Source organism: Phacochoerus africanus, chromosome 15 (genome assembly GCF_016906955.1).
Source record: "Phacochoerus africanus isolate WHEZ1 chromosome 15, ROS_Pafr_v1, whole genome shotgun sequence".
In the NCBI taxonomy this organism is placed as follows: Eukaryota; Metazoa; Chordata; class Mammalia; order Artiodactyla; family Suidae; genus Phacochoerus; species Phacochoerus africanus.
This window is the reverse complement of record NC_062558.1, coordinates 40,553,972-40,569,539: the sequence shown is the minus strand read 5'-3', so window position 1 is coordinate 40,569,539 and position 15,568 is coordinate 40,553,972. Positions and strand designations below refer to the sequence as shown.

Sequence of the window (15,568 nt, the reverse complement as noted above, 5' to 3'; positions counted from 1 at the left end):
CATAAAGATCATCGGGAAATTCTTACCCAAAACCAACTTTGGCAGTTGGTTAGGAAAAAAAAAAAATTCTTAAGTTTTGGTTCTATCACTTTCATTCCTAAATTTGTCTCATTTGTCCTTGGTATCTGAGCTTTAAAAAACAAAACGTGGAGTTCCCATCATGGCTCACTGGTAACAAACCTTACTTGTATTCATGAAGACGTGGGTTCCATCCCTGGTCTCACTCAGTGGTATGCCATGAGCTGTGATGTAGGTTGCAGATGTGGCACAGATCCCACATTTCTGTGGCTGTAGTATAGCCTGGCAGCTACAGCTCTGGTTCAACCCCTAGCCTGGGAACTACCATATGCCCTGGGTGCAGCCTTAAAAAGACAAAAAATAAACAAACCCAGAACAAAAAAAATCCCCACTATCTTGGATTCTGCTTAAGTTCAGTAATCATGGAACTGGGGGCCTACTCTGTTGCAGGCCCAGGGCTACATTAAAAAAAAAAAAAGAAAAATACTTTATTGAAATATAATTATCTGTAAAATGCTGTACTTATTTAATGTATACAATTCAATGAGTTTGGGGTTAAGTATACAGGTATGAAATCACAACCATGAAGGCTATATACATATCTATCACCTACCTCCTAAAGCTGCCCCCCTACTCCTTTAACCTCAGCAGAAAGTCAGCCCTCTGCTTGGAAGAAGGTGGGTACCCTGGAACAAATTTAAGTATGTTCAGTAAAAGTAAAAGGCTGCTCAAGTTGACAGTCTGAAAAGGATAGCTCAGGCTGTCAACACAGTGATCAGATGCAGTGTCTAACAGTTACATAAACAAAAAAGGTCACTTTAAGTACAGCTTGGTAGACAGTCTTTTGAGGGAAGGGATCAAGCTGTCCATACTTAATGGCCTGTGAGTAAATACTTGATCCATTTCCTCGGAAATCGGCAATACCTTCTACTTCCACTAGCATCAGGAACTCTTTGGCTAGATCTTTCCCAAGTCGGTCTTCAGAAGAGTCATTTACTAAAAAATGCCTAACCATCAATTTTTTTTCCAGGTGACTGAAGGAAGTGGGAATATTTGCGTTCATAATAACAAAATACTGTTGTTGTCCTTCCACATGTTCATAGAACACTCCTTCCCAGAAGAGTACTCAGCGGAATGAGAAGGGCTCTTTTTCATCCAGCTTTGACCAAGAGATATTACCTGTTTGAAAACAATAACAAAAAGGAATTTTTAGTTAAGCCTGCTTCCCAACCGGCTCTACACTGAGCTAACTTACCACATGGTTTGTCATGAAAAATAAGCAATATAAATAAGTGTAGTTATTAAGCTTTAAGAACCATGGTTCACAGATACTTTTTTTTACTCTGAATATATATATATTTTTTTAATTGAAGTACAGTTGATTTACAGTGTTGTGTTAGTTTTTTTGAGTGCACATTTTCAGTAAGTAGCAGATAGTTTAATTTGTCATTTTTATGCATGCATGTGGGAGAGGAAAGAGAGATTATGATTGTAAACTCAGTTTGTCCCAAGACACAAATTTTTCTTTTTGGAGTTCCCGTCATGGCTCAGTGGTTAAGGACCAGACTAGCATCCATAAGGACGCAGGTTGGATCCCTGGCCTTGCTTAGTGGCTTAAGGATCCAGAGTTGCTGAGCTGTGGTGTAGGTGGCAGACGTGGCTCGGATCTGGTGTTGCTGTGGCTGTGGTGTAGGCCGGCAGCTACAGCTCCGATTGGACCCCTAGCCTAGGAACTCCATATGCTGAGGGTGCTGCCCAAAAAGACAAAAAGAAGAAAAAAGAAAAAATTTTTTTCTTTTTAATGGCTGCACCAGAAGCATATGGAAGTTCCCAGGCTAGGGACTGAATCCCAGCTGCACCTGCAACTGGGTCCTTTAACCCACTGTGCTGCTGGGCCAGGGATCAAACCCATACTGCTGCAGTCAGCTTCTTAACTCACTGCACCACAGCAAGAACTCCCCAAGATGCATATTCTGACACAAGGTCCTATTTGAGAAATAGCATATGTGATCAACAGATACGTCTGCTGAAATGGCAACAACTATCAGAATGAGTTGAGAGATTATAAAATCTTATTTCTCTCCACAGTTAACTAAAGTGGTTTAGTTAATGAGAGGCATGATTAAGAGTTAAGCACATGTATCTTTTAGCTTTCCTTCCCATCCTTGCTTCAACCAGAGCTTTCCTTTAACTGGTTGGTCTTGATCAAAGAGAGAATTCCTGAGCTAGAGGGCTGATGTGTATCTCTGGAGGCTTCTCAGGATGGTTCTCCTCTGAAGAACTTGAAGTTGGCACTTGGAAAGCCATCTACCTGGAGTGGTTAGTCCCATCCCCAAATGTCCAGAGGGGTGCAGTAGCTCTGAGGACTCACCCATCAACAGTTCAAACCACCTAAGGTTCTGGGTTTTATTACTGGCCCAGGGTTATTTTAAAGTTTCCACTTAAAATATTTGTAGGAGCTCCTGCTGTGGCATAACGTGATCAGTGGCCTTTTTGGGAGCAGTGGGATGCAGGTTCGATCCCCAGCCCGGCACAGTGGGTTAAGGATCTGGCGTTGCCACTGCTGCAGCTCAGCTCTGATCCCTGGCCTGGGAGCTCCATGTGCCTTGGGGTAGCCAAAAATGAAAAAATAAAAACTAATAGTTACAGAGAAATTTAAACATGCAAATCTCTACACTAGGATATGCAAATTGATGATACACAGGCAGTGTCTAGCTTGCAGGTATGTTTTATTTGCAAGGTATTTTATTTTTTAAAATCTTGAATTAGTTATCATACACTTAAAATAGCACACAAAATGCCAGATGTCCAGGTTCTCTGAGAAAATGGTCTCCCATTCCTGGTTTGTTTGTTGTTTCCAGTTTTATTGAGATATAATCGACATGTAAAATATAATTGACATGTGACATTGTATAAGTTTAAGGCATACAACACAATGATTTGATATATGTATATATTGCAAAATGGTTACTATAAGATTAATTAACATCTATCATCTCATAGTTACAATTTCTTCTCTTGTGATGAGAACTTTTAATGTCTACTCTTAGCAACTTTCAGATATTCAGTATTGTTAACTATAGAGTCCAGACATTACATCCCCAGGACTTACTTCACTTATAACTGGAAGCTTATACCTTTTGACTACCTTCATCTATTGCTACTTTATACTTTTTAAAGTGCTTTCACATAGACAGTCTGGGTTATATTCTTAGTTTACTGTGGGACAGTCTGTGAAGCCATTCTGGGCAACACATACCTGGGGGGGCCACAAAATACTCCTCCACAACTCGATGGGAGTTTTGTAGTAGTTCTTCAGCACAGTTGCCTTCTACCACATTGTCGGATCTCAGGTACAGACATCTACAAAACCAGAAGTTTAAGGTTACCTTCTCAGAACAGGGCTTCTATGGTAAGGTAGAGAGGGTCGAGAAGGAGAAAACAAAGGAGCAGCACTTTGGGTTAGAGTATCTGCTCAAAGATGGAGGCACTGTGGTCAGTGGTAGAGCAAATAACAGTATAGTTTACAGATTCTCCCAACAACCCTGTGAGGTAAGTAGTAATTATTCCTTAGGATTGATATGTTTAATAAATATTTTTTGCTGATTACTATGTGTAAGTCGCTTTTGGTGGAGATAGGTAAAAGTCAGTTAAATCTTAAGAGGTAAGCAGTGCTTGCCAAGGGAATTGAAAAGGGAACCTAACCCAGCCTGGGTGAGGAACATGTATTCAGAATAGGTAATATCATTCCTTTGCCACAGTTAAGAAATAGCTGGATTGGGTGGATGGAAATGGACTTCCAGGCAGGTGCAGAAACTTGCTCAAAAGTGGTTATAAATGACTTAAGCTCCTAAGTGACAGGCCTGAGAACCAACTCTGGTTCCCCTAAGATGAGTGCTTTTTCCATTGCAGCCACCTTTGTGGGTGTAAGTACCTGCCTTGTAAGATGTACCACAAACACAGCTTAAGAATCTTCTTAGTGCCTAATAGTTTTATTAAAGTATCCAGATGGCAAACTAGTGAAACTGAACAGAAGTTGGACACATCTGTGGGGCTTTACTACTGTTCTAAGGTTTCAAAGTGCATGACAGGAAGTTCCCATTGCGGCTTGGCAGTAACAAGCCCAACTAGTATCCATGAGGACACAGGTTTGATTCCTGGCCTTGCTCAGTGGGTTAAGGATCTGGCATTGCTGGGAGCTGTGGTGTAGGTCACAGATGCGGCTCAGATCCTACATTGCTGTGGCTGTGGTGTAGGCCAGAAGCTGTAGCTCTGATTTGACCCCTAGCCTGGGAACCTCCACAAGCAGCTAGTGTGGCCCCTAAAAAGCAAAAACAAAAACAGAAACAAAAAAGTGTGTGATAGGAGGCTTGAGCCTGCTCCCAGATACTTGGCCTGAAAAATAAGCAGTCTGCTAAATCACTGATGGGGAGCAGCCAGTGTCTTTCTGCTTTGAGCCAGACAAGCTGAGGGCTCAACCTAATAGGACAGTGGAGCAAGGATGTGACATGAACATCTGCGTAGAGGCTGCATAGAGGGCCAAGTTGTAATGTTAAGATTCTTTTAGGAAAGGATTGGTTCTGTTTTCTTTGGGGCACCCAGCCTAGGACGAGACACAATAAACATGTATTCAAATGGTGCTAAGAGTGGACAGTTGGAGTTTATTCCAGGAGCTGGCACTGTCTTAAATGTGTTGCCCTAAACAAGTATGATCTTCTAGACCTTCAGTTTCTTGCCAAAAAAGTGAATGTTGTACTTGATTTTTTCTTTTTAACCGTATGAGGTTATGGACTCATACTCATTTAAGGAAACCTGGAGAACAAAAATAAAAATCATCTATGAAGGTAACTATTGGACTTTATGTTTATATTTCTGTTGGGCAACATAGCAAAAATGGCAAAGAACTTAGGCCCCTGAATCATTGCTGAATCCAAACCCCAGAGCCACAATGTGGCCTGTATGCAAGTTACTTTTTCTTTCATGTTATCAGTTTATTTGTAAAATGCTTCAGAGAATTGCTGGAAAGATTAAATGAATGTTTAAAAAGATCTAGTAGTGCTGGGCTTACACTCTCATGGCAATAAGAGGTGGGTGTTGAATATCAGCTCCTTTCAGAAATGAGTTCATGCACCTCAGGTACACTTGGATCCCCACCACCCATTCAGGGAATGCCTATGCACTAAACCTGCTATAACCACACACAACATGCCTACTCCTAGGGTCTGGAAGCTAATTGTTCCTGGGTGCTTGGAGATTTTGACAAAAGACTGTACTACTCCTAAGATGTGGTTAAGAGCTACTGCTTCCCAACAGTAGGTAGCAATTGATTCGTTCACTCATTTGGTAATTAGGTTTCCTATTAAGTGACATTTCCAGAAAAATGAAATGTACCTCTTTAAATATCACATTTCCACCTAATTACTATTTAACATGGTGTTGTTACTAGAATAAACCCACACTTCTCTGTTTTGTTTTTGTTTGCTTTTTAGGGTAGCACCTGTGGCATGTGGAGGTTCCCAGGCTAGGAGTCTAATCGGAGCTACAGCTGCTGGCCTACACGACAGCCACACCCATGTCAGATCCGAGCCTCGTCTTTGACCTACACCACAGCTCACAGCAATGCCAGATCCTTAACCCACTGAGCAGGCCAGGGATCGAACCTGCAACCTCATGGTTCCTAGTCAGATTCATTTCCACTGCACCACGACAGAAGTCCTCTCAGGGTTGACTTTAGATGGCATATCTAGAACAGTATTTGAGAGAAGCTCTGCGTTCCAAGTCCTGTATTCTCCTCTTACTACCTGTGAAATTTTGGCAGATTACATAATCTTTCTGAGCCTTAGTTTCTTCATCTATAAAACAGATACTAGTATTTACCTTTTGGGGTTATATGTGATTAACTGAGATGTAATGCATATATAAAATTTTAATGCCTGGTACATAAGCACACTAATGCTTTTTAGCTCAAAACAAATGATAAAGGAGTTCCCACTATGGCACAGTGGGTTAATAAGCCAGCTGCAGCGGCTTGGGTCGCTGTAGAGGTGTAGGTTCCATCCCTAGTGCAGTGCAGTATGTTAACAATCTGGCATTGCCGTAGCTTTGGCATGTGTCACAGCTGCAGCTCGGATTCAGTCCCTAGCCCAGGAATTTCCATATGTTGTGGGTATGACCAAAAAAAAAAAAAAAGATTATTAATATGCTAAGAGATTTCTATTAGCCAGTCAGGGCCTTTACAGATAGTGTGGCTAACACCTAAAACTTTTAACACTTGTCTTCATGTAAATGGGTTCCATTTCAAATGTCAGTGAAGGCAGTATATTCAAACCATGAAAATCCTAGAACTGTTACATCTAAAATGGAATCATTATCCCAAAATGATTCCCTACCTTATGGCAAAATTGCAAAACACTGAATACCGAGTCACTATTCCAGTTACCAGATCCAAATCTGTCTTCATCTTTCCCACAAACTCTTCTCTGAGTAATGCTCCATTTCTTTACAGTTCTCCACTAGATGACTTGGGAAATGGGACATTCTGACTCCCCTTTGCGCTTCTATGCCCTCCTTTCCCATAGACTTTTCTTTTTAGGGCCAAACCACGGCATACGTAAGTTCTCAGGCTAGGAGTCAAATCTGATCTGCAGGTCCCAGCCTCCACCACAGCCATAACAACACCAGATCCCAGCCTCATCTGCAGCCTACACCACAGCTCATGGCAACACCAGATCCTTAACCCACTGAGTGAGGCCAGAGATTGAACCCCCATCCCCAAAGACACTAGTGTTGGGTTCTTAACCAGCTGAGCCACAACATAGATCTTAATAAAGAACATTCCACAAATGTTTACTGAGTGTCTGCTCAGTGCTAGATGAAGATGAACAACAACAGACATGCTCCCTGAGACGTGGATGAGCAGTGGGAGAGGGGCAGAGAATCAAATATCAGTTAAATAGATGTATAAATACATGAAAAATTACAGCTCTTTGAATATCATGAAGGCCACAGGTCCTAAAAGGTAACCTGGCTCAATATAGAAGAACGAAAACTTCCTTGAGGAATTGGCAGTTGAAATCTGAAAAATTAAGGAAATTAGGTAGGTGAAAAAAAAGGAGTGTATGGGACAAGATGAAGGTAAAGGCAAGAGCCCAGAATTCTAACAAGGGAAAAGAATAGAGAGTTCTGGGAAAGCACTGTCTTGAAGAAGTGGGCAGGTGCTTGGTTAAATGATATTCCCTAGGCTGTGGTGAAGTTCTCTTTATCCTAAAGAGCACTGGGAGCCACCTGTAGGTCTTAGGTGGGAGAATGACATCAGATTTCTGTTTTGGAACACTGTAGAAGTTACCATTGTGGCCCAGGGGGTTAAGAACTGACATAGCATCCCTGAGGCTGCAGGTTCAGTCCCTGGCCTGGCTCAGTGGATTGAGGATCTGGTGCTGCTGGAACTTGTGGCACTGGTCAGATAGATGAGGCTTGGATCCAGCATTGCTGTGGCTGTGGGGTAGGCCTCAGCTGCAACTCCAATTCACCTCCTAGCCTGGGATCTTCCATATGCTGCATGTGAGACCCTAAAAGAATAAAAGGAAAAAAAAAAATTTGTGCAACTTTGGGCAAAGTGGTTAACCTCCCTAGATTTAAGCATCAGATTACAAAATAGAGGATCTGAAGGAATCAAATACAAGTGAGAACGTGAGGCTAGCAAGCACTTTACATGAAGGTTATGGTTTCTGATAGGTGTGGTTCTCCCTAATGGTACTGACTAAAGGGAACTAATCTTTCTCCTGTACCAGGAGTTTATTTTTTAAAATTCCATCAGGAAAAGGCTAGGACAGAGCTATAGACTGCTCCTGTCTTTATAAGCTACATATGCATTATTCCTAACAAGCTGCAGTCCCAAACAGCAAATAAGTCTGCTTTTTGAAAAAGAACATCTTTGACCCACTTCAGGTGTCACATGACAGCCAAGGATGGCTGCACCTAGCCAAGTTGAGCAAAGGTTGGAGTGAACCTTAGCATGGCTGAAGAAGACCCAGAGGCAGTGACTATGGGATGGAGAGTGTAAGGCTCAAGATGGAAAATCATGAACCAGATGATAATGTCAAGGAAAACTTAACTGATATAACCAGAAAAATTAACCAACTTCCAAAGCAAAAAGGAATCTGCTTGAAATAGATCAACATGTATTAGAATTAATGGGAGTTCCCACTGTGGCACAGCAGGAACAAATCCAACTAGTATCTGTGAGAATGTGGGTTCAATGCCTGGCCTCGTTCAGTGAGTTAAGAATCCAGTGTTGCCGTGAGCTGTGGTGCAGATTGCAGACGAGGCTTGGATCTGGTGTTGCTGTGGGTGTAGTGTAGGCCAGCAGCTACAGCTCTCATTCAACCCCTAGCCTGGGAACCTCCATATGCCATGGGAGAGGGCCTAAAAAAAAAAAGACAAAAAACAAAAAAATGAAAACACCTCCAAAAGAACATCTTATTTAAAAATATATTAAGATTTGGCAAAATTGGTAGAGGTGGGTAGAGGCTGCACCCTTTTGTCAAAGACCTGCCCTCCCATTGCATTACACTATTTCATCATTTGGATTATTGTTACTACTCTGCCCTCTTAGACATTTGGGGGTTCTTTTTGGTTTTTTATGGGTTTTTTTTGGGGGGGGTTACTTTTTAGGGTTGCACTTGTGGCATATGGAAGTTCCCAGGCTAGGGGTCAAATTGGAGCTGCAGCTGCTGGCCTATGCTACAGCCACAGCCACAGCCACAGCAACTTGGGATCTGAGCCATGTCTGAGACCTACATACATACACCACACCTCACAGCAACGCCAGATCTTTAACCCACTGAGCAAGGCCAGGGGTCAAACCAGCATCCTCATGAACACTAGTTCTTAACCTGCTGAGCCACAATCAGAACCCCTCATTATTTTTAACTGCCAAATATTCCAGTGTATGATGATGTATTTAGTCATGAAGGACACTTAGATTGTTTCAGGGGCATTTTGCTTCTTTTCTGTTATTTTGTATTATAAACAGAATTGCATACTTGTGCAAACATCTTGATGCACTTTCAAAAATACTTCCATAGGGAGCCACTAGATCAGAAAATATGGTCATTAAAAAATTTTGATACAGGAATCCAGCAGTAATAAGTCAAACATGAACTCACATTCTAGTAACAAATATTACGAATCAACGAAAATAAGATAAGAAAAATATTAGAAGAAAACCCACAGGATAAGGAGTTAGTGACGGGAAGGTGTGAGGTATTTGAAGTGGTCAGGAAAGGCTAAAACACGCCAAGGAGACAGACTATCCACAAAAGGAATAGCAAGCGCAAAGACTCTAGAGGAGAAACGAATCTGGAGTGTGGAGAAACAGTAATGAAACCAATGTGGTTAGAGTGATAAAAGCAGTACGTCGGAGTGATAGGAAGGGATTCTTAAATCGGGCCTCGAAAGTCAAGCTTCGCAGTTCGGATTTCGTTCCTAGTTACCCTGGGAGTGACTGTAAATTCCCCTGTGGTGCAAGGGGTTAAGGATCCGGCGTTACCCCAGCTCTGATGCAGGTCGGAACTGCCGCCGGGTTCTAACCCCGGGGAAATTCAACATGCCGCGGGGGCGGCCAAAAATAAATAAAAGGGAGGGAAAGGATCCACAACGAACAAGGTAAAGAGTGAAAGTACTTACTCGCGGGGTGACCGTGGGCAAGTTCTTGCATCTCCCTAAGGCTCTTTTCCCCTCTATGAATTGGGACACTAATCTCTACCGCCGCGAGCGAGCTTACCTGTCCTCCAGGACTGAGTCCATGGGCTCCACCCCGTCCGTGTCCACGTCGCGGAGCCGGTCGGCGAAGGCAATGGCTTTCTCCAGCCGCGCCACGGCCTCTTGGTTGCCGAAGTCCACAAGCGCTAGTCGCTCCAAATGTTCCACCAGCTCGGCCGTAATCCGGCCACTTCCCTGGGGCGATGAGGAGGGCGGGGTCATGGATGGGGTCTGCTCCGCCTCCCGCCCGGCTTTAGCAAGGACTAGACGCTCTGGTCTTTACCTGAAGATCCGCCTTGGAGGTGAAGCCCCGGAACGCGCCCGCCGAGGCCCGAAGGCCCAGCCACACAGCCCGCGCCCACATTTCTCTCCTGCTCGGCCTCCGTAGTGCGTCCTCTACGTAAAGCCGAGCGACGCGCTTAAAAGTGATGACATCCGAGAGCGCCGTCACCGCCGCTGTCGCCGACGCCATGAACAGCGTAGGGGAGGGTTGCACCGACATGAAGCGCGAGTATGACCAGTGCTTCAATCGTTGGTTTGCCGAGAAGTTCCTCAAGGGGGAGGGCTCCGGTGACCCGTGCACTGACCTCTTCAAACGCTACCAGCAATGTGTTCAGGTGAGCGCTGCCCGGGCCCCTTCGCCTCTACCCCAGGCCCCGGCTTCTCTCTGCGGTGTCCTGGGCCATCTTATCTTGAGGGGTGAGGATGGACAGGGCGAGGGAAAGCCTCGATGAGACTATTGGCAGGAGTTCTCTACCGTCACCACCAAGGTCACCTGATATCTCTCCGAATGACAAAGTTAAATATTTTTTGCTGCGCTTTACTTTTTACGGAGCCCATTAACATTCTTTGGTTTATGCGCAACCTAAACTTGCAAAGTGGGCATAGTTACTTGCATTGTAGGCGTGGAACACTCGCAACCAGAAATAGGAAGTGATTAGTCTGGGATCAAGTTTCCTTGAACTGTGCATTTTCCATAGTTGCTGCGATCGAGACCGAGTGTTAGCTTTCTGGCCTGTTAAGATATTATGGAGAGTCTCTTTCGTTGTTATTACCCCTCCATTGGTCTGTTTTATCTCTCTAGCCAGCAAATTTTTATTCCAGCTCAAAGAATGTGAAACTGCTTTGAATTGTAACAACAGCCCTGGGCAAGGCACTCACAGTTAGTTTAAAAACTTAAGCAATTAATTCCATGTGGAGTTGCTTTCTCCCACTTAGGAAAGTGAGGCTTGCTCAGTTACTTAAGTCCTGGAACTGATTTAACTTATATCTGTCACAAGAGTGGTGATACTGTTTAAAATTCCACTTCTGAATTTTGACGACACAACTCTTTCCAGTCTCTCTCATCTTACACTTAATCTCACTTATGTTCAAAAGTATGGGGTTTGTTTGGTCCAGTCAGATTGACTTTTGTACCATCATATTGATAAAACTTGGTCCTCAGGCTTCATGTAGATCTTTAGCATTTGTTTTCTCCCATCAGAAAGCAATAAAGGAGAAGGAAATTCCCATTGAAGGACTGGAGTTCATGGGCCATGGCAAAGAAAAGCCTGAAAGCTCTTCTTGACCTTGACAGTCACCTTGAAAATGGACTCCTCAAATCGGGAAATTGAAGACCCTGGATTGTGTCAATTAAAGTGATGAAGATAGCGGATCTATTTGATGAGTTTAGGAGGGAGGAGTTTCCTTCCTGATATTTTTCTTTCACTTGTAAAAGATGATGAGCCATCACTCTTTGCTTAGATTTCTGGCTTTGGCATCTCACCAGGAACTCGTGTGCTAAATGATGGGATTATTTGGGATTATGGTCGCAATACCTGTCTGGGATCAGTTTTAAATATATCTCTTATGTAAATGTAGTTAAGATTGTCGAGATGATCATGGTTGCCTGACCTCTTGAGTTATGCTGCAAAGAACTTTATATATGTACACTGTGCTGGGGTAATTTTTCATGGAAGCAACTTGTTATAATCTCCTTTCTCTCAGGGAGCTGATGCTCTGGAAAGGGTTCCCAGCAGTTTTATTTTTGGTATAATAATTTAACTGAAGATTGCTGGTGGGCTGGGTTATCAAAGAAGAAGCCAGCTTTTAACAGTCCCCTGCCTTAATAAGAGGTGTCAGATCTCCTATTAAGATGTGAAAGCTTAAAGAATGCTGCTGTGAACACCATTTCAGAGCCCATGGTATGGTTCAGGAATTAAGATCCTTGGAGAAGCTATGGAGGGAGATCCTAAATCACAAAGCTTTGCTGTTGACAGCTTTCAACTTAAATCTGTAAATCTGTGTATTAAGTCAACCTGTGTATCAAAAATGCCAAAATGCTGCATCTGGTTAAGTGGAAGAAGAAAAGTTTGCTTTATCTGCCTTGTTTACTCACCCTGCCCTGTAATGCCTGTAATCATGAAGATGGAATAAATTGTAATATTCGTTTCTACCATCATTTGCCCCTGGAACTCAGTGCACCTTATGGAACATCTATGGCTCTGTAACTGCACATATTTCATACATACACTGGGAGGGGGGAGGAGCTTATATGTTTTATAACTTAAAAGTGAAGATTTATCTAAGCTAGGTAGGTAGTACGGTATAGCAACTGGAAACCTCACTGATATACTACAATATCTCCTTAAAATGTTTACATAATTGCACCTAAAAACTGTCAGGTTCAGTTTTTTTACATGTGCCCAGGTAGTATGAAACCTGATTTACAGAAGGCCTAGATTCTATTATCCCCTTTCCACTTTACCAATTAATAACTTCATATTTAATGTGACCAGGTCCTTAATGTCATTGCAATACACTCTGCATTTACATTTTGAGGTTAAGGTCCATTATATGGAAGATACTTGGAACCCTCTGAGGGAGGCCAGGCAGCAAGATGAAGTCCTGAACTAAGCCTGGCTACAAGCCAGTCAAAACTTTGTAGCCTCTTGAATCTTATAAAACTGTTTTGAAAGTAAAACAAATTTTACTGTAACTGCCACTGAGGGATAAAATTTTCCTGATTGTTCCTCATACTATTTTGACTTTACCCTACCCATAAAGTGACTCCATCTATTTCAGCTACTTTTAAAATTTTGAAGAGGAAATCCTAATTGCTCTTTTCAGGTGATTTTATAACTATTACTATTGTTTCTTCTAATTCTTATGGCTACAGTAAGGTTTTAATTACAGAAACAAACAAAGCCAGTACTATATGCAGAAATGCGTCATACTGCCTTTATTTCTCCAAAAGTTTCTGACCCTTCCAGCCTTCAGGATGCTAAGAGATAACCTAAGATGAGAGCCTGACACTTTTTGGAGAAAACTATGTGCCTTTAGGGATTATCCCTTAGCAAATGCTGGTGTCTCTGCCACCCAAAGTCTGCCAGGACCCCAATTTGGCCTTTAATTAGCTCCACATGTGATCTCTGCTTTACCCACCGTAGGCAGAAGAAACCAAAGACTGACTTGTTACAAACATTGTTATTCAAAAGTCTGAACTGGACCTGACTAAAGAGTAGCCACAGACCTTCACTGAAGAAACAGAGATAACATTACTGCTAATTTCTGAGGGAAAAACACCACCAAAGAATGCAACTCTCAGCTCATGACTTAGGTTATTTATTTAAGCCATCTCTTGCCATAAGCAAAGGTATGGAAGATCAGTATAATGGTCATCACTGGATACAAGGTAAGCCTAAGGTCCCATATACTTTTCTGGTCCATGGGTGCAGAGTAATGGTCCAAACCAGTGCTGTGGTCCCCACTGGGTAGTGGTCCAGGTTCTCTTTATTCATCTTCATAGCCAGTTGGAAGTGGGTTCACATGAGGGTTATGGAATAGGGTATGGTTACCATCTCCCCAGGGAAAGGGCTGTGGAGTGAAGACGTCAATTAGGCAATTCCAGAAAAGTTTAGAACCAGCACTGCCATGAACTACTTAAAATAAGGAAAGCAACAGATAATACACAAAAACAAAATGGAAATTAGTTCTTTAACTACTGGCATAGTTCAGTCCTCCAGTAACTTAAGGGAGCTCTTATAAATTCCAGGGAGCCCACAAAATAGTAGGGAAGAGCAAGCTCAAGTTCACTATTCATAAGCCTCTCACTGATAACTGTACATCAGCGCTGTTTCTGAAAATGCAATCATTCCATCACCTGTATCAGAATGGTAGAGGTGGGTATAGGGGAGGAGATGTTCACTTGAATGAGGATTTCTGGACTTGAAACAAATCTCTGGATTGGAAACTGCAAACTACCCTGTTATTTTGCATGCTACTTTTGAAAAGCATTGATTGCTCTAGGGCAGAGGTTTCCAACCTGGAATGATTTTGCCCCTCTGGAGACACAGGCCAGTATCTCCAGGAGACCGGAGGTGGTGGGGGATACCATTGGCACCTAGTGGATGGAGATCAAGGATGCTGTTAAACATCCTGTAACTCACAGCAGAGCCCCTTGCCCCCAAAAGAATTATCTGGTACCAAATGTCAATAGTACTGAGGTTAAGAAACTTTGCTGTATGGCTTCTAAGTCTATTGTACAAGAGTGGGAGTGGTGCTCAAAGACAGTGCTCTTGTTAAAAATACAGGAAGTAATGTAAAATACATTATTACACCTACATTGACAGCCAAAAGATGAAATAGTTGGGATGATAACTAGCGTAAAGGAGAGGAACAGAAGCTGTCACTCTCCTCCTTATGCAGCTAGTAAATGTCAGATGCCCAGGTCTTAGAGAAATGAACCCCTTCTGACTTTGCCAATCTAAGGGAGTTTCCCAAACCTCCAAGTTTTGCACAACGGACAGTTGTTTCAGAACAGCATCAGAAGGCAAAGGGTGGGATGACTCGGAAAAAGGAAAACCGAAGGGCATTTACCGTATGACCTTGAAGAAAACTGAGCCGTGAACCCCCGCCCCCCCAGTCTCAAGTTATCCTTCTGTAAAACTGGAGAAAATTCTGTTTGAAAAAAATAATAATAAACGACAATGTGTTTGAGAGGATTAAATGAGAAACTCTACACGCCCAACACCCACGCTTTTAGAGAATGAAGAACTAGGCCTAAGGGCTTTGGAATAAGAGGTGAAGAGACTGCAAGGGGTACCTTGGACCTGATGCGAAGATGGGGGTAGGGGACGAACTCGGGTCTCTCCTCCTCTGCGTGGTGCGACTTCAGGAAGACGTTCAGCATGCTCACTCCCACCCCGGGGAGTGCCACGAAATAGGTGAGGGTCTTCCACATGCGAGCTGCAGAGGGGGCACGACCACTCAGGCCTGGCGGGGACCCGCCCCGAGTCTCACCTCCCTCCCTCAAGGCCTCAAGCCAAGGTCATAGATCCGCCGCTCTTCGCTCGAGTGGGGCTGAGGCCCGCTCCGCGACCCCAGTACCAGTACCTGAGCCCTCCTCGCCATGGGCACTACTCGACATAGGCCGCCTCAGCTGCAGCTGGGAACGACGTAGCAGCCCAGACACCCTGGACCCAGCAGCTGCCGCCATTTTCGACCTAGATCACTTCGGCGCCGGAAGCGGAAGCAGAAAGAAGGGCTGGGGGGGCGGGACCACAACCTCAAAAGGAAGTTCCTATTGGGCGGTGCCTAGTCCCAAAGAGCCTGCGCACTGTCCTCCGAGTCCAGAGTCCTTGTCCGAAAGCAGCCAGCCGCGGAGTTCGAGGGAGCATGTGCTCTGTACTCCTGAGAGTATCTGGTTTCTCTCCACCATCAGCACACGGGTGAGGTCAAGAGCAAAAGAAAGCTTTGCTGGGCACACTCTGGCATCCTAGATCGCTCCCTTCAATGAAATCCGTGCACA

At 43.5% G+C, this 15,568-nt stretch overlaps 3 protein-coding genes across 3 annotated transcripts; 1 reads left to right on the top strand and 2 right to left on the bottom strand.

Moving 5' to 3' along the window:
- Nucleotides 1–520: 520 nt before the first annotated feature.
- Nucleotides 521–10,193, bottom strand: GATC (glutamyl-tRNA amidotransferase subunit C). The gene is made up of 4 exons (XM_047760069.1): nt 10,064–10,193; nt 9,803–9,975; nt 3,278–3,381; nt 521–1,197 (listed from the first exon to the last, which is right to left on the bottom strand). Exons 1-4 carry the CDS (start codon nt 10,142–10,144, stop codon nt 1,145–1,147), a joined length of 411 nt encoding a protein of 136 aa, XP_047616025.1. The 5' UTR covers nt 10,145–10,193; the 3' UTR covers nt 521–1,144.
- A 13-nt stretch (nt 10,194–10,206) lies between these two features.
- TRIAP1 (TP53 regulated inhibitor of apoptosis 1) lies at nt 10,207–12,220 on the top strand. Its single transcript, XM_047760072.1, has 2 exons — nt 10,207–10,397; nt 11,264–12,220. The coding sequence occupies exons 1-2, from the start codon at nt 10,209–10,211 to the stop codon at nt 11,345–11,347; spliced, it is 273 nt and encodes a 90-aa protein (XP_047616028.1). The 5' UTR covers nt 10,207–10,208; the 3' UTR covers nt 11,348–12,220.
- Nucleotides 12,221–13,367: 1,147 nt separating this feature from the next.
- LOC125115695 (cytochrome c oxidase subunit 6A1, mitochondrial) lies at nt 13,368–15,306 on the bottom strand. Its single transcript, XM_047760071.1, has 3 exons — nt 15,154–15,306; nt 14,864–15,006; nt 13,368–13,635 (listed from the first exon to the last, which is right to left on the bottom strand). Exons 1-3 carry the CDS (start codon nt 15,254–15,256, stop codon nt 13,552–13,554), a joined length of 330 nt encoding a protein of 109 aa, XP_047616027.1. The 5' UTR covers nt 15,257–15,306; the 3' UTR covers nt 13,368–13,551.
- Between the last annotated feature and the right edge of the window lie 262 nt (nt 15,307–15,568).

What these genes read in the sequence shown, in the direction of transcription:
- TRIAP1 (XM_047760072.1), top strand. Translation starts at nt 10,209, where the DNA reads ATGACATCCGAGAGCGCCGTCACCGCCGCTGTCGCCGACGCCATGAAC. An exon ending in GCTACCAGCAATGTGTTCAG is followed by an intron (nt 10,398 to 11,263) that starts GTGAGCGCTGCC and finishes TTCTCCCATCAG; the next exon opens with AAAGCAATAAAGGAGAAGGA.
- LOC125115695 (XM_047760071.1), bottom strand. Translation starts at nt 15,256, where the DNA reads ATGGCGGCAGCTGCTGGGTCCAGGGTGTCTGGGCTGCTACGTCGTTCC. An exon ending in CCATGGCGAGGAGGGCTCAG is followed by an intron (nt 15,007 to 15,153) that starts GTACTGGTACTG and finishes CCCCCTCTGCAG; the next exon opens with CTCGCATGTGGAAGACCCTC. An exon ending in ATCTTCGCATCAGGTCCAAG is followed by an intron (nt 13,636 to 14,863) that starts GTACCCCTTGCA and finishes TTCACTCCACAG; the next exon opens with CCCTTTCCCTGGGGAGATGG.
- GATC (XM_047760069.1), bottom strand. Translation starts at nt 10,144, where the DNA reads ATGTGGGCGCGGGCTGTGTGGCTGGGCCTTCGGGCCTCGGCGGGCGCG. An exon ending in CCTCCAAGGCGGATCTTCAG is followed by an intron (nt 9,976 to 10,063) that starts GTAAAGACCAGA and finishes TCATCGCCCCAG; the next exon opens with GGAAGTGGCCGGATTACGGC. An exon ending in GACTCAGTCCTGGAGGACAG is followed by an intron (nt 3,382 to 9,802) that starts GTAAGCTCGCTC and finishes CTGGTTTTGTAG; the next exon opens with ATGTCTGTACCTGAGATCCG.